General features: G+C 39.7%; 1 protein-coding gene across 3 annotated transcripts in view; it reads right to left on the bottom strand.

Moving 5' to 3' along the window:
* LOC108269284 (solute carrier family 45 member 3) overlaps window positions 1-18,857 on the bottom strand; it is a 37,770-nt gene that overhangs the window by 4,517 nt on the left and 14,396 nt on the right. The window contains exons 1-4 of one of the 3 annotated variants that reach the window (XM_017475058.3): window positions 16,390-16,775; window positions 15,661-15,779; window positions 8,222-8,517; window positions 669-1,484 (exon numbers count right to left, since the gene is read on the bottom strand). In XM_017475058.3, coding sequence (XP_017330547.1) covers window positions 669-1,484; window positions 8,222-8,369 — 964 coding nt within the window. In that variant the 5' untranslated portion in view covers window positions 8,370-8,517; window positions 15,661-15,779; window positions 16,390-16,775. Of the gene's footprint in view, window positions 1-668; window positions 1,485-8,221; window positions 8,518-15,660; window positions 15,780-16,389; window positions 16,776-18,857 lie in introns of those variants that run through there. The other 2 variants (XM_017475057.3, XM_017475056.3) reach the window with 2 other exon arrangements.

Raw genomic sequence — 18,857 nt, 5'->3', positions numbered from 1 at the left:
CAAACCTTTTGGGAGAATGTTATGAGTCGAAAGTGGAACTGTTTGGATGACAGAGGTCCTGTTACATCTGGCATAAAACCAAACAACGAATCCAACAAAAAGAACATCATGTCAGGTCAAGCATGGTGGTGGAAGTGTGATGGTGTGGGGATGCTTTGCTGCTTCAGGGCCTGGGTAACTTGGAATAATTGAGGGAAACATAAATTCTGCTCTCTACCAGAAAATCCTAAAGGAGAATGCCCGGTCTTCAGTCCGTAAGTTGAAACTGAAGCGCAACTGGATTAAGCAGCAAGACAATGATCCAAAGCACAAGAGTAAGTCCTAGTCCTAGAAGCAAGAGAAAGACTGATCCCCTGTTAGCAGAAGGAATTGGGTGCAGTTATTGCTGCTAAAAGGTGGCACAACCAGATTTTATGTTTAGTTTTCCCACAAGGGTTATGGGTGTTCGATAACCCTTTTTTGTTTCAATAAAAAATAAAAACTGTATTGTGTTTACACTCAGGTTGCCTTTGTTTTATGTTATAATTCGTTTGAAGATCTAAAACTACCTAGCATCAGATGTAAACAAAAACAAGAAATCAAACACTTTTTTCACAGCACTTTTTCTTAAACATTTTCTTAAACAAATTTGAATTTAAAATACATACGAATTGATGAAACTGTCTCACCTTCATCGTATTGCTGCCTGGATACTGTGCCTGGTGCCGCACTGGGCACTCCTTGGTAAAGTCCCTCTCCAACAAAGTCCGTGTAGAAAAGCATGAAGCTCACAATGGCCATCCAGCTACTTAGCTGAGCAGCACAGAGACGCCTCATAACATATGGCACATGGCAGTAGCTTCTGAAGATCGCCGGTGTAACTGACCAGCAGCTCCTGAGCACACATATTAGCGAACTTGCCCTTGGGAGGCAGATCTTAAACCGTCTCCGGGGCATATAGCAGAAGGAGAGGCATCTAGCCAAGGTATCAGTCTCCTCTTCCTCCTCTGATGCCTTCATGGTGACCAGCACACAGAAGACGAAGATTAGAATAAGGAAAGTGAAGAGTCCCTTGGCTTGGCCACCCAGGGTTTGGGCAAGTGGACCAGAGCTCCAGTCGAGCAAGGACAGGAGGTATCCCAAGCATGAACCCAGACTTGCCATGAAGGAGAAGGTAGCAAAGGCACGGGTGCACTCATCACGCCCACTGTACAGGTCTGAGAGAAGTGCCTCCAGTGGTGTGAAGCACACCTGGCTGCAGAAGTCTAGCAGCACCACACCCAAGATGAGCAGGCCCACCTGGAGGGGCTGGTTAGGATGGGCACTGCCACCCCAGCTGAGACGGGCAGCCAGGACGTCAGCATGAGGGATGATGAGCATGGCCATGAGCACACCCAGAGACAGTAGCCAAATGAAGGGTCGCCGGCGTCCATAACTATTGCTACAGCGGTCACTGGCTGAACCAATGAGAGGGATGAAGACAAGGCCCAGAACTGGACCAATACCTGCAGAGAAATGAACAATTCAATGAAACTCCTATTATATTCATTTTATAGCAGTACACATTGATGAGAACAGCTTTGTACACATTGTATTGGAAAGATTAGGAAGGAAATTATGCCCAGGATATGATAAAAAAAAAAGAAGCTAAAAATAGATTCTGATAAGTATGAAGGCAAGGCCCAAGAGAGGATCAGTGCCTGCAGGATGCACAATATCTAAAACTCAAAACATGTACACACTGTGTTCCATAATGACTATTTTAATTACTGACCAGTTCACAGCATCAACCTCTATAAGCATAAGCAAAGTGTAAGGACCGAATATTAGCTATTCTCCGCCAAACCTCTCCTCTCTACTTCCTTTCTAATTAAGGAAGATGACTAAGCCAGTTTGCTGGGCCTAAATTTTCATTTGATTCAAGTCCAAATTCTCAGGGGCTATTTCTAGCTGCAGCAGCAGATGATGAGTTGAGGAGATGTTCAGGAAGATATTAAGTTCACTGTGGAAATACTGTATGATCCAGAACCCTACCGGCTCAGGGATCATACAGGGAGTCAAGGGTACTGACATAACAACAACAACAACAACAACAACAACAACGTCGTTATTATTTTAGAATGTAAATTGTAATTTGTTTCTGACATGGCTGGGTAAATGAAACTCTGGTCACTGAGGTGTGTGGACAGTTGATTGATATTATCTGATGAAAAAAATTTTGGCCCAAATATAAGCAGAATTTGTTTATTATTTATATAATTAAATAAATAAATAAATAAAAACAAACAAACACCCCACAAACAACAACAAAAAAAACTGGAACAGTTCCTGTAAGTTTAGTAATGTTCAGGGATACAAAAGGTTTGGAATAACACACCGCAAACAAAGCGATAATGCATGTCTGATTTTAAGGTGTTGAAGCGGGACTTGACAAAGCATGTTATTCCTGCAGTGGGGTATCACTATGTAAGTAGTGGAAACGGATAGCCGAGGGAACATGCTGGCCTTAAAGAAATTTATCAAAGGATATCCGTCAGCGAGTTCTGTAAGACAACATGTATCTGGCTTCTGTTTCAACATAGTTCTGAGAGTTTAAAGGGCTATGAGAATGTCTCTCATTCATTGTCCAACATTTAGCCATCTTCTCAGAGATAAACAGGACAGTGGAAGCTCAGTGGTTAAGACATTGGACTACTAAACGGAAGGTCAGTAAGCTGCCACTGCTGGGCCCTTGAGCAAGGCCCTTAAGCCTCAAATGCTCAGTTGTGTAAATGAGATAAATGTAAGTCGCTCTGGATCAGGGTATTTGCAGGTATCAGCACTTCAAATGTAATTGTTAATACCATATTCAAGGCATATCCAAAAAATGTTCAGACCTTCACGTCACTTCAATCATGCTACACAATACATCAGCTATAATGGATTGTGTTCATGCATATACATCCATTTCTGGGTTTAAGTAAACTATAGCAAGGTGAACTTCTATAGAGGTAGATCGGAGACTATAGCAAATATCCTTTTTGCATAAACATTTGATCCAACAGTGAAAGAAAAAAAATTCAGCATTTCCTTCCTTCCCATGACTTTCCAAGAGTAATATATTTCTGACTTAATTCACTTGTGTGTTAGACCTTGTGGCTTTTATTTTGGTGGAAACCCACAGGAAGACCTCCTTTTAGTTCTCAACAGTTTTTTGAATACACTTCTTATTACCAATCAGGTGAAATGCTGTAAACCTTTGCCCACAAAAATGTTTGAGATTACACTAACGTAAAACCAAAGTGAATCTGGCGTGTGTTGTATGTAAACGCAGGTTAAAAGCGACTCAAACTCACAGCACAGACATAGATGAAGTTGGTGTGGAGTGGCGTTTACTGTGAACCGAGACGCTCTAAAAACACTGATGAGCCGCACACACGTTGAGTGCAACACAGTCACATGGCTTTACCATCTCAAACAGCAACGAGCCAAAATAAAATCTAAAAATCATCTTTACAGTGTCAGTTCGGTTGCATTTGTAAAGACCTTTGAAACGTGAATTTAAGACATTTTTAATGCTAATTAAAGCCTTATTTTTACATTAAGGAATTTGGGACATTTTAAGACTTTTTAAGGACCTGCAGACACCCTGTGGATAAGGGCGTCTACCTAATACCATAATGTAAATGTAAAAATGTGTATTAGACCACAGTGCTGTTGAATGATCCAGGGCCTTTTATGGCCATTTTGTCACCCTAGGCGAGATTACGATTGGTGCCCATTTAGGAGCCCAGTTCCTATTTGCCTGCCATATTAACTTCAAGAATTTGCCAATTTCTTGACATATTGTTGTGGTATAATAGGAATAAAACATGTTATTAATGAGTGATTAATAAATAATTTCAGGGTGGTAACAGTAACTCCAATTCACATTGGGGTACACCACACCATGTTGGTTATTTTAGTACAAGGCCCTAGTGTTTTATTTTTTACTTTCTGCACAATCATGTAAACACAGACAAGGGTCCTGAATTAAGTCCCCATTGATGCCCAATTCATTTGTTACCATTTTCCACCCACTAATTAGTTCTTAAATGTTGTACAACAACTTCAAATCTAGTATAAACACATGCTTCCATGAAGACATGGGAAGCCAGACACCATAGTTTTTTTCCCAAATGACATACCACACACACTATACACTTATACTATGCACTCTATACACTCTGCCATTTAGCGTATGAATTTTAGAAGGGTAGCATCATCTCAAACAGCACACTTTCGGTATTGTACTACCCAGAATGTATATGCTGTTTCCAGATTGAGGACAAATTACATCAAACACATGTAATGCGATGGCGCTAGCATTAGCAAAATAGTCAAACAGATAAAAATGAACAGCTACATTTTGCTGTTTATGTTTCCTTTTATGTTTCCTTAAGACCTCAGTCACCGTCAAGAGGAGGCTTATAGTCTTCGCAGACGATTTTTGCTTGCACAATTTAAAATCAACATAGTAAGCCTGATATAGCCCCTCCCCATGCACTACATAAGGAAAGCTGCAACCGTTGAGTGCATGAAGTGTCCATCATTTCACACTTTGCTTATTTTTGGTTGAATGAGTGCATCATCTGGGAACTTAAAGTGCACTTTGTTTTTTGGGGGTTTTTCAGTGTGAACAGACTAATCACATTATTGATACTGCAAAACGGCATAGAATAGTTCATAAGCGTGCGATTTGGTATGCACCTCGTATATTCAAATGGAATACTCGTGCAACATCATGGGGCAGCTGACCGTTAGGACTGAAATACTAAATGGCCTCTTCAGTATAGACAAGTTCACTGATGCTAATGATTAGCTAGCGGTGCTCTGAGCAGCAAGGGAAAAGAGGAAAGACAATTATGCTGTTGTGTTTGCTAAATTTTTATCTAACCACAAAGTTTCACATCAAGTTATGCCCACAAAATGAATCAGCAGATTCATTGCTTAGTTACTTAGAAAGCTTATGCTTTCGTCTGTTCTTATGACGGCATTGTGCAAGTGCCCGTGTTTGCATTAAAGGGTTTTGGAGACAGGTTAGAAGAGCTAGAACTGCTAACATTGCTTACTGCACCTTTAAGTGACTGCCAAAGTCAGCAAAAGCAAAAGGTTGTTGAGTTTGAAAGCATTCTCAAAGTGAACACTTACATGCAGTTCAGCTGGCATTTAAATCTCAATGAATCACAACGGGGTGCTCACATATTTCTCACACAAGTGTTGTTTGGACCTTTTTCATGAGAAGGGTCCAAATAACACAAGTATAAACTCACACGCGCTCGCTCGCTCTCTCGCTCTCTCTCTCTCTCTCTCTCTCACACACACACACAGAAACAATACTGCAGTGTTTCGGTCACACAAACGTTCAACAGCATTAGGGAGATGCTCACACAAAACCCCAGAGGGGGGCAGGAGCCATTACTTTTGGGCAGAAAGACACCAGCTGTGAGACACTGACAGCAATGTAGGAGAATAGAACACCAATCACAAAGAGGAATTAAAAAGCACCTCCAAGCTGCTGAGCAATGACAAAAATGGCGAGCAAGTACTTTGGAGCTTGATGATGAACCATTTTAAACTGTTAACTTATATATATATATATATATATATATATATATATATATATATAGTGTGTTCATTCTGTTCCACTACAGATGCTGTGTTTATTCTGGAGTGTTTTGCATTCTTTTGCCATTGTGAGTTTATCAAATACACAGTGCTTGGGTAGGATTGCACACAAAGGCTCTTTCTCTCTTGCTCTGCAGCTGTTGATGAGGGGGGGCGGGGGGGTTGTGCACATTGTACATGTTCTCAGCATATATCGTTACTCCACTCCTCTCCAACTGACCCCTGTGGGTTCAAGGTCAGGTGCACATTATTAACTGACCATATAATTTCATAATTACCAAAAACATAACTTCTGCATATGGGTAGAAGAAGGCATTACAAATGTTAAACACTTGTACCTATACAACACATTTTCTTGCATCTAAACCAGAATCTTGGCATTGGGAATAACCAGCTTCTTGAATACCTACAATTTAGATCCATCAAAAATGTGCTCAAAAATCTAGCAGAGGTGATGACATCTACAGTTTAGCTATAGGATTTATGCTTTCTAACTCCTTGATAGAGCAATATAGAAGACGCCTGAAAATGCTTTTCAGCTTTTTCAGCTAAAGCTAAAAAAGGACACGGGACATGAAAGTCACACTTGCTTTCACCTCTTTCTGACTTTAAGTGAAATGCACTTATTTTTTTCCCTCTCTGCTTGATAGGATTCTCTTGTTAGAAATATTGGCACCTCTGGAAAATACATTTGACCTTCCTTATCAAGATCAGATTTTATCAAAATGTCCTTGTCAAATAAATGCATTCATTGTCTAAGATGTCCTATGAAATCCATAGCATCAAATACATATATACATATACATATATATATATATATATATATATATATATATATATATATATATATATATATATATATATATATATATATATATATATATATATATATATATAAAATAAATAAATATATAATATGTGTCTATACGGATGCCTCCACTGTCAACAAGTCTAGTTCTTCTTGCTAGGAAGTAAGCTACTGAAGAAAAAAAAACATTGACATTTTACCTTGCTGTTAGCTTGGCCATGTTTGTATCAATTCCAAAATCAAATCAGTTAATTTGCTGGATACAAGCCGAGATATCGCACGGGAACGGGATCTCTCAGATGGATGCTGACTAAGATTTCTGAACTCCCAATGCTGACTCTTTAAGAACACTTTCTTCATGACTAATACAATCAATCTACATCTTATACAATACACATAATACTCTATACTGAGCAAAAAATGTTTAAAATGGGCCTCATGGACTGAAGTTTTTACTGAAAACTTGATACATGGCATATGGTAGTGCAAACCCATTAACATTTTTTGGCAAAAAGTCCCTATTCAATTATCCCTCCTGCTTAGAGATACATCAGAAATTAATAGAAAAAGTGCCAAGAAAACCAGCCAGAGGAATCAAAGAACATCATCAATCTCACTCAAAGGAAATAATAATAATTGATTATGCATCAGTGGAAAAGCAGAAACAAATCTGCTGAACTTAATTGTCTGAGCAAAATTTCTCTCTTCAGTCCATATATCTGTGACCCCATAACCTTTACTGCTCTAACTAGAACAAATAATCACAGCCAGACTGGACTTCTAAAGCCAAACCACACAGCCACAGTCATACCAGACATATATGGGACGTCTTACTATCCTAATGAATGCTAACAGCAAAGAACACATCAGACCACACCTCAATGAACAGCCATACAAAGGCTACAAATTCCATGTTTAATGCTTTTTCAGGCTACAACACTATCAAACAAAAGTAAATAAATCAGTGGAATAAAAGTGCAAAATAATACATCTGTTTATCATATTAGACTATTTAAAGATGCACCAGTTCTTCAAATGCACTTGTGTGGACGATATGGAGGCTCAGCTTATTCACTGGAACGGAGAGTGTGCAGCAAGGAAGCTCATGTCCATCTACAGAGCCCTCATTATATCTCAGTGTCGGTCCTTCCTTTGATAACAGATGTGATGTTTACAGCAGCATCTGGGAGGTATTTTTCCAGGCTGATAATGGCTGCCATGTTCAACTCCGGCCTTAGGAGCATCTAAAAATTAGTCTGGATTGGCCTCTTAGAGTGGGCAGGTGCTGTTGTCTCTCAACTAGTCCACTGGCACCGAGTGCACTCTTTCATGCATTGCTGGAATTCACTCTGCCACAATGCAATGATTTCATTTTTATTTAGCTTTAAAGAACAAAAAAAAAAAAATAACTGAGAGCAGGCGGGATTGGTCGGAATTTAGACAAAACTGTCCTAAGCATACCTCTACACCGAACCATAAAAGTGATGTGAAAATAAATATTTTAACCAAGCACATGTAACCTGCTTTCTTTACCATCTCCCTTGCTATTCTTTCCACCTCCACGACTACTTGACATCCCTGCAGTGGAAACTAGTGGATATATTCGTGTTATGTCACAGAGGACAGATTACAGTTTGTGGCGATTTACTGTATAACTGGAAACAAAAATGGGAGGTCACACTAAAATATTGGAAAAATATTGTGCATGATTTGAATGTTTTACTGACTTCCCTCCAGGTCAAGCCATTTTGGTGAAGCAAATCCTTAGGGGTGTGGAAGAAATCTTACCTAGCACCATGGTCATGTACTTCTCCTCTATGCCAGACTCCAGTAGCAGTGGTGGCACATAGGTGATGCCACCTGCCACACAGATCTCCAGGCCACAGGATAGCAGATTGAGCAGCACAAGATGACATTGGGACCTCCATCCAGGCATACTTCCCAGAGGCAAGGGTCACTGATGAGGAAGGAGGGATCTACTCTGATTTGTAGGTAGGAGGTGTAGGGTGAGGGAGAGCTTCGACAATTGCTCTCTGTGGGCTCAGATCTTCCGGGGCATCCATCGGGTCATCAGCATTCTGAATCTGATGGACAAGAGAGTGCACCAATACTTAGATACGAAATGACTTCAAAGTAAATCTTATAAAGGGTGAACAATTTATGGAGAGCTTATTCAACAAAACACCGCCATTAAATGCCAGAAATCTAGGTCATTTAAAAAAGCAAATAGTTGTTTGCATTGTTTATACTGTATTATTCATGGTATTGATGATGAAAGTTCAAAGTACAATCCTTGGCATATTTGACATATCATATTTTCTGATCTAACTCACTGGTGTATTTCATGCCGTAAACATATGACATTGACTGACATGACAGTTCTTGTGCAGGAAGATTAAAGCATGTAAGTGTCATGATGGGAATGTTTTGCATAGCTCAACTTGTTGAGTCTCGACTTGGTTACTGTGAGAATGCTGTTATCGGATCATCTGTCAGTCAGAGCTCCAATATCAGTAGTGTATCCCAAATTTAAAAATGACATCACAAATGACGGAGTCTGCTGTGATGATTCATTTGCAAGCTACTGTCTTTGAGAGAGAGAGAGAGAGAGAGAGAGAGAGAGAGAGAGAGAGAGAGAGAGAAACATTCCTGATTGGCTTTCTTCCCTCCATACCTCAACCGCACTTTCTTCCCTCCATACCTCAACCGCAGGCCAGGGCCAGGTCATCAACTCCATAGACACCCCCCCCCCCACCCCCACCCTTTTGCGCTCCATCATGAAACTCATTCCCTCAGGCCTGATTAGAGAAGGCCATGTCAAGAGCCTCCTCACTACTGCCTCTAATTAGCATCCATTGTCCCTTAGTTCTTCCTGTGGGCTCGCCAAGTCTTGAGTGGCTGCTGTGCACAAAGCAATAATATCGTGTACAGACTGGTATCTTTTTTTTTGTACACTTTTCTGTTATGGAATGATACGCAACATGTTTTGTCTGAGCTCACAGACACATACCAAACAATACAAACCTAATTTGGTTTGCTGACGTAAACAATCATTTTTACCTTTATCTTATTTTAAGCGCACCCTGTTACACAAGATTTATGTACCATGGTTATAGGTGTGCGTGTTTGTATTTCTTCACCAACCAGCTTTACATATATCTGGATTTCGATTTAGATCCATAATGAACAAGCCAGAGGCAACAGGGACAAGGAAAAACTCCCTCAGACGACGAATGAGAAAATGAGGATAAAACATTGAGTGGAACCAGACTCAAAAAGGGAACTTGTCCATGTTCCTCTTCTACAATCGTGTACTATAAATCCAAACAGTATGCTGAAAGGATGTTCAGCATGAGCAGATTGTGAATAAGAGTCCTTTGCTAAGCACAGGGCAGTCTTTATGATTACACCAGCAGTTCCTAAGTATAAGTCCCAGGTACAGTATCCAGGTGAGATTATCCACTGAAGCCAGAGTGAGACTCCAGTGTACATCCTTGACTGTTTTCCATTTCTGTGCTCAGTGGTGTTCTTTTTCCAGTTCATTCACTGAACATTGCAATGGCAGTATTTTACGGTCTGCAAGCGCTCTGTCTCAATAACGTTCATCAGATATGTAAGAACATTTGAAAAGCCCCTACAAGCAAGGTTCCAACCTATATACTTCCTCATACATACATAACTAATGAAGGTAAGAAAATACCAATTTTATATATAGTCCATAGACATACCTAAGATAAATACAGGAAACATGGTCAGAGAAACCTGAATGACAAATTGTCTCTCATTGTATAACTCTGCCGGAAACAAGAGAGCCGCACTATTTCAAAAAGGAAGTGCGTCATAGCACTGAATTAAATTAGCCTATTTGATGACTATCCCTATCTTGTACATGTGCACATTGTGTATGTATAATGACTACACAGTAAAGGTGAGTAGTGGGATATGTCCTTTTGGTCTCCTTTTCTTTCTATTGTTTGTTGGTTAGGAAGGTATTTAATTTAATGTATTGCTGTTTCTCTTTGTTTATGCATAGTTGATTTACTCATCCTCAGAGTGAGTTGTGAATTTGTTTATTGTTTTGGCTTGGTTAACTCCTAAAGCTAACCTCCCTTAATTAAAAAAAAAAAAAATGCAAACAGTCTTTCTTTGCTTATTAAACAGATTCAGCTAAAACAGTTCATCACAATCCCTGAAAGAAAAAAAAAAACATGCCAAATGAATGCATTGGTGCATTTTTTTTTTTTTTTAAGTACTTGTTTTCAGCAAATAGAAATCACAAATTACTGACACGCCTGAGCCAGGTGTATAAGGTCCCTTTGCTTCCAATTACTGGAACTGTGCGACAATGTACCGTGTATGAGAGACCATGCAGGTTGGATTTATAGTGTTAAGAATGAAGAAAGAGTATATAAACACCACACAGAGATCTTCCTGTGCCACTTTCAGATTAGCCCTATTTCATATTAGCGCTGGATAAAAATCTTTAGCATTGCACCCAGGAGTTGGACACGTTTCAAACAAGCAGGAAGCAGCTTTCAAACAAGTGTGAACCTGTGGCAAAATTCCAAGATGAAAGCCAACTTTGCCACAGTGATATTGAGTCATTTTAAGAAACCTTTGATCACTTTGGCATCGTTTAGCTAAACAATACCATTATTAAAACATAGAGAATGGCATTATTTTGAGTTCATCTCACAGAAATGAATTTTCACAAGTTTAATGTGTGCTCTGCAGATGCAACATGCATAACCAGGCAATACATGCAACAACAACAAAAAAGGAAAAATCCATAATAATAGGAGTGCAAGTGAAACACAGGGAACACAAGGGAGAAAAAGGCTTACTAACAAACATACACGTGCAATGAAACTTCACCAAGAAACAAAGACAAGAGGGATTAACAGGCAAAGTAATCAATCAAAGGCTAGAAATGAAAATATATTAACACAGTGGGGAAACCAACCAATGACAAAACAGGGGCGGAGACAGAACCAGGAAGTGAAAACAAAAGACCGGTCACAATAACAACAAGGGCTATGCATGCTGTAAATGGAACACCACTGTGCTCTGAGGGAACTTGCGACAATATTTAAAATGTCTCCCTGCATAGAAAATCAGCTCGGATTGACTGGAAAGTTTAGCATAAGGCGACCACCAAGTTGCCAATGTTGGACTTTTGAACAGAGCCCTTAATTTCTCAGATCAGTTTGTAAGTCACTTTGGATAAAAGCACCTGCCAAGTGAATAAATGAAATTGTAATCCTATAAACACATTTAAACAGTACATATTATTATACAAAACTGATGTAACAAAACTACACTATCCTGTGACTACAGCATGGTGTCCTTGTCCAACCACCCACAAACACCACTAATGAGCTGCTGAAGGAAACACAACACCACTCCACCAAACACTTCAACTGACAAGCCTCTAGGGCATGGCATGTCAATCTGCAAAGGGCATCTTCCCTTCTGATGTCAAGGCATGTCTACAGTCAGCTCAGTGCTCTCTTAACATTTACTCACCCTTCTGCATTCTAATTGCCTTAGAAGGGAGAAAGAAAAATCATTCAAACCTCAAATAACCTTTAATAAAACAAACTTTAAAAAAAAAAAAAAAAAAAAACCCACCACAGTCAAACTACATGAAACTTAAATGTAAAGAAATTCTTGATGAAATTCAGATCCATATATGCATAAGCAGATCCTCTCCACCCTCAGTCTGTAGGGAAACTGTGAATGCTCATGTGATATAAAAGCTCTTCAATCTGCACGAGTGCTGAAAGCGCTCACTGGGTTCAGTGAGGGCACTGTGGTCTGCCGGTGCGCTCTGAGTCTTCACCGCACCATCTGAGCTTGAGGGATGTGAGAGAACACTCTGAGCAGCCGTCGCCTTCCAGGAGGAAAGAAAAAAAAAAACAAACAACCTGGTGCTAGATTCATATATTCATATTTGGTGTGAAATTCCTCCAGTAATGCAGCCCCATCTGCTCTAATAAACAGACAGAACGTGAGCAATCCTCGTTAAGGTTTTTTTCCCCCCCCAGAGACTTGACTCATTTTTATGGCCCTGGAAAGGAGCAATATCGTTGGATTATTTGGTGTGTCTGAGTTGTTAAATGCTAAGACTGAAGTCAGAATTCAACCAGTCACTAAAGAAACAAACAAAAAGTACATTGAGAGATAATGAAAGCTCTAAAAGTTTACATTATTAAAATGTTCTCAGCCACCAAGCCAAAATAAAACGCAATGCTCTCCAGAGTGCTTCAGAGCTCTTGAGACAAGAACTGGTGGGGAGCTTGCCTCATCGAGACAACACCCCTGTTTAACACCCAAATCACACTCGTACAATCCTAAAAAGAGCTCGTCAGGGAACTCAGCATGGTCGCGACATTGCTGCCCCAATGCCTAGACTCCTAAACCCCCGCTCATAATGGTGTTCTTGTGACCACTCTCCTTCTCACCACATGTTGTGTTCCAAGGTCATTCCCCCTCTGACCTGCCTTCTGAGAGGACTTTTACAAAAGATCAGTCAATGAATAGTTTCATGTTACCTCATCTGCCTTTGATGGTAATGATTTTACAAAATCTGCCTGACCTATGTGCATATGCATCACTTTATGGCATCTACAATGAATGAATCCAGTTTAACAAATCCCAGTGTATAGCAGGAATGACATTTGGCACCATGCTGAAAAAACACCCGTGGCAAGACATAAATCAATTCATCATCTAATTATCAAGCCCTGAATCAGTTGAATCAAAAGCAATGACTCCAATGAGTGGAATTCAAACCTGCTTCTGAGACTTCAGAAAGTTTCTTCATTGCCTCCCAGTCTTATAGGAGGAAAATTCTTTCCATCCGATATAACAGCCAAGATATCATCCAAAGCGTTGGTTATAATGAGTTAGATGATGGTTGGGATCCATCGTGTGACATGTTATCAGCATGTTGGCCAACTTAATGTCTTACAAACTACTCATGGCCCAAAGCACTGGATGTGGACAACTTTATTCTGCAATCTGTGGATACATACCTTCTTTGTGATCTTGCCACAATAATGGTTGGTGTGGATTTTGATGCATCTTTGAGCCTGGGGAAGGGGGTAGGGTTCTCCTACTTCTTTTGACACCATTGCTCGTCTCCCCCAGTGCCAGATTTCTAGATCCTATTCAACACCCCATCTCACCCCAACCCACCCCATGGTTCTGAAGAGCGTTATCGCCAAACAAAACAGGCTTTGTGTACATTGAGTCAGCGTTAGTAATCTGATCTACTAAAGAATCAAGCCTTTTCAGTTAAGGCATTATTAACATGGGGGCGTGTAGAAACATTAAAAATGGCTGCAGAATCTCTGCTGAAGTAGTAAGAGACAGGATAGCTCCATCATGACATCAGAGCCACAAGCTGCAGTTAAAACATACGTTTAAAAAACCTCAAAAACCTCCATGTGGTGGTATAGCTCGAAAGGAATGGATGAGACAACCAAACTCCTTCTTATGCTAACATTTAGGCTTCGTTAGTTCTGATTCCAGCTGTCTTGAACGCCACAAGAATGTCTGGATTTGGTCATTTCGGTGTGGAAAAGACTATAGGAACAACATTAGACACTGTTTATTCACGTGGCTGTCTAAGATGAAAATAACATCTGCATTTTAAACTTGCTCGACCTTCCCTAGAATGAAAAGACACAGTGTTAAGGCAATGTTAATTTAATTCAGTGTGTGAAACTTTTTTTTTTTTGTTTTAATCTTGAGGAGTATGGCTTATAGCTCATGGAAATCAAAACTCCAGTAACTAAAAATGTTAGAATAAAGAATTTATAATACAGAAATGTTGACCTTCTGAAAAGTATGTCAATTTATGCACTCAATACTTCGGGTCGGGGCTCCTTTTGCACGAATTACTGCATCAATGCAGCGTGGCATGGAGGCGATCAGCCTGTGGCACTGCAGAGGTGTTATGGAAGCCCAGGTTGCGTTCATAGTGGCCTTCAGCTCGTCTGTATTGTTGGGTCTGGTGTCTCTCATAGGTTCTCTATGAGGTTCAGGTCAGGCAAGTTGGCTGGCCAATTAAGCACAGTAATACCATGGTCAGCAAACCAATTACTAGTAGTTTGGTCACTGTGGGCAGGTGCCAAGTCCTGCTGGAAAAGGAAATCAGCATCTCCATAAAGCTTGTCAGCAGATGGAAGCATGAAGTGCTCTAAAATCTTCTGGTAGACGCTGCATTGACTCTCGACCTGAGAAAACACAGTGGACCGACACCAGCGGATGACTTGGCCCCCCAAATCATCACTGACTGTGGAAACTTCACACTGGACTTCAAGCAACTTGGACTCTGTGCCTCACTGTGATTTCCAAATGAAATGCAAAATTTACTCTTATCTTCCCCATGATTGTGGTTGTGTGTACTGAACCAGACAGAGATCAAAGGTTCAGGAAACCTTTGCAGGTGTTTTGAATTAATTAGCTGATTACAGCTCTTCTCGGATCAAAATTTCTGTATTATAAAATCTTTTTTCTAATATTTTGAGATACTGGATTTTTGATTTCCACAAGCTGTAAGCATCAAGATTAAAAAAAAAAAAAGAAAAAAAAAGAAAGAAGGCTTGAAATATTTCACTTTATGTGTAACGAATCTAGAATATATGAAAGCTCCACTTGAATCTAAAATCTAAATATGAGCTGCACCTGTGTGTGTATATATATTATATATATATATATATATATATATATATATATATATATATATATATATATATATATATAAAAATGTTTAATTACAATAATTCAGTGGATTTTGTATTAACATTTTGTACATACCAAATCTTTAAAATTGTTATGTTTCTCTTTTCAAGCTGTTTATTTTTTGTAGACATTAAAACTCCCTTTTTTAAATAGCTAGCAGTTTGTTAGCAAACCTAAATATAAAGGAATGTCTTCAAGCATCTTCGTATCATAATTTCGGTACATCACCCAACCCTATGGTCAACCACCACAGCATAGATAAGTAAATTGTCAATCAATTAACAAACCTGATTCACTTTAATGCATCAGGGAAGCTACACTAAACATCAGGTTGCCTATATTAACGCTATTGTAGTTTAAATAAATTCTACAGTCAAATAACAGGAATACACTGAGGGACTAATTGGGGGTTTAATGTCTGAACTCCAATCACTCCAACCCACTTATATGAAACCGAGAATGACTCTCATACCTACCCCCTAGCCTGACTCGTCCTCATCTTTCTGCTATCAGATTCAGGTGCAGGAACCCGATCCTCCAGGTCAAACCGCCCTGGGGCTTTGGAGACGTCCCAAGAGATGAGCACTTGATTCTACTACGATCATGTGATACGGAAAGACACTTATTAGGTCAAAAGAGAAGGAGAGAGAAATGGTCAATGATGTCCAGCGGGGAGGGAGTGAGATGACCAGCCTTCCCTACTTAGCAAAGTGAACAGCATTCATGTGCTAGTTGGGGGGAGGGGGAAAAAAGAAAAAAAAAAAAAAAAGAAAAAAAAATGTAAAAAAAAGAAGAGACGACTTTTTTGGAAACGGAGGTATTATTTCCTCACATTCTTTTTGTAATAGATATTAATTTATAAATAACCTATAAATCCTAAACCATCTTAAAACCACAATTAGTACCTGGTTTGTGTCTGAATGATCCCACTAACACCAGGATACAGCTGGCATGGCTCAGATGTTAATGTTTAACTCGGATGACCGCTGAAAGTGGAGCTACACTCTCACACAGTATCTCAGCAACTGCCACTGGACATTATCATTCATGATACACATCTACACTGTTCAAAGCACTCCAATTAAAACTTTTTCAGGCAGCAACATTGAAAACCCACCACACACACACCTGTTTCTTCATATCACTGGACAGCATGACTGAGCATACAATTTCAGATTACTAAAATAAAAATAAATATAACTTACCAGTTTAACGTCAAAAAAACTGACAATAACTAAATCCTCAAAAACATTCTTCTCACTTGCCCACATCCTCTGCTGCAACCTGCTCACAAGCTCGGTCCATCCTTAACGTTTATCCCTCCTTCACCCACCTCCCGTTTAAACTCCTCCTCATCTTCCCTCCTTCTTTCTCCCCCAGATCCTTCTCTCCCTCCGTTTCTCAATCTCTGATCCAAGTGACGGAAACTCCCCCTTAACTCCCACACCAACTGGAACAGGCTCAGGAAACTTCACGCTTTGTCCGACAACACAAATTCAGGAGGAATTCCACAGAAGCCAACAGCCAATCCACCGTTTCCCAAAACTGTAATAAATGGTCCACCTACACTGATCCTGTGGCACGTCTGTCAGAACAGCCCTGACTCACCCAGAGAACAACATAACCATATGATTGCGACATGATTACATAATCATACACTTTTCTGAGCAGGGAGCGTGCACAGCAGACTCAGCAAAGTGTCTCAGCAGACCAAACCAAGTACTTGAAAAAAAATACTGCAGCAGAGATGAGAAACATGTTGAAAAAAAGTTGGCTGCAGTACAACGAGTCTCATTTTCTAAAATTGAACTGAGCTTCTGTAGCAGATCGAGTGTTACAGCCAATCACATGCATGTAAATTATTTAGCTGAAGGCAGCTTAATGGACCAGAGAGTACAGTCGACAATAAAAAAGAAACGTTAAAAAACATCACATTTACAGCCATAAACTATTTGTTACTTTTTAATGGCATTAACCATTAATGCTCACTTTGTGTCATTTGCTCACGTTATTTGCTTTTCCGGATCTTTCTCCAGAAGCAAGGAAATTTATGTAACTAGACCTTCGCAATTTTAGTCAAATACCCGTGATCTACAGTGTCATGTTTCAGTGCTTTTAGAACTGTTTTGTTACTCCTTGTAAGTAACTGATTGGACAGTTAAAACTATTTCGAACTTAAGAACTGTGGCCCTTGTTGGCATTTTCTTAGGGGAACCTCAGCAAAATAATATATTGTGACATAGATTATGTATACTGAAGATGTCTTCAAATACAGTAACATGATATTTTTAGCACAGCTTTATATCAGAGCGCTGTTGATTTCCCGAATCTGATTGGTCAGAAGGTGATTCATTTTCTATAAGAGATGTTTTGTTCCTCTGTACTTAAAATTACAGGTTTATATTAATGTGCTTGTTCTAATACGTTATGAAAGTGTGTTATTTAAGAAATCCTTGTTGATATTGAAAAGTTTTCTGTTAGGAGACGTCTATTTAACAGTTATGTAAGAAGTCTCCAGTGTCAGTGCTTTGTAACAATAACTAATTCCAAAAGACATAATAAAAGAGACGGTTTTAAGTGTTACAGCTGCTATAATGTAAGCAAGGACACAATCTATCGTGTCCAGGAATTCACAACATTAAATGCTGGCAAATTCCTGTGGTATAACTGGAACAAAAACATTACATAAAACTACACATTGTGAAAACAGGCAACTTCAGAATGGCAGCAGTAACTGTGCCTTGCACTGGGGTACAGCACACCTCCAAGTGCTTTATTTCTTATTTAACACAAACCCCCTCCTTTCCCCAGACGCCAAAGTCCACACATCTGCACAACATCTCACTGACAGCCTCATTGTCTCAGATCCACACTCTTGCTTGCTCGCTCTCTCTCGCACACACACACACACACACACACACACACACACACACACACAGTACCAGCTTACAGTTCACACCCCCTCCCCAGCCCCACCTACTTTGATAAGAGAACACACGCTGAGCAGGACAGCACAGAAGCGCTTATTAAAGCGTGGTTCACTTTTAAAGAATCCCTCGTTTGTGTAGCTCGTGACCAGAACAGCATGGACAAGGCTGGCCTCTGGCTATGGTAAACTTTCCTGCTGTACTACCCTACGCTTAGCTCAGGTGACTAGTAAACACCTGGTTTTATGAACAAAGCTTGCTCAGTCAAAGGGTTAATTAACTTTTTTCCCCCCTAAAAGAAGACAAAAGTTCATTATCTAGTCACTTTGCAATTTAATGCTTCAAATACTATATTGCCTTCCAAGATGGAACCCCCCCCAACCATCTGCATCATTACTTTGCTTTTGGCATTTATAACTGCACAGCAAATCTGAACTCAAGCAAAGAAAAATACAGATTAAGCATATGTTTTATTTCCAAAGGACATCTGTCTCCATTTCTTATTAGCAAAGAAAAAAATATATATACTCTGAATTTGGCCAAAGGGAGTCTCATGTACACCCACAGTGACTGATCACACTCCCTTATGAAACCTACATCAGGAATTCCATTATTCATCAACTTTCCCTTGGGATATGATCCTTTAAGAAAAAGCGTACTTTAAATGTTAAAATACAGGGGAGTTGGTTTAGGGTTTTAGAGTTTAGTGTTTCTGTATGGTTGGGCCATTTACACACTGGTGTTAT

The sequence above is a fragment of the Ictalurus punctatus genome, chromosome 8 (genome assembly GCF_001660625.3).
Source record: "Ictalurus punctatus breed USDA103 chromosome 8, Coco_2.0, whole genome shotgun sequence".
Lineage (NCBI taxonomy): Eukaryota > Metazoa > Chordata > Actinopteri > Siluriformes > Ictaluridae > Ictalurus > Ictalurus punctatus.
This window is presented reverse-complemented; position numbering and strand designations above follow the sequence as displayed.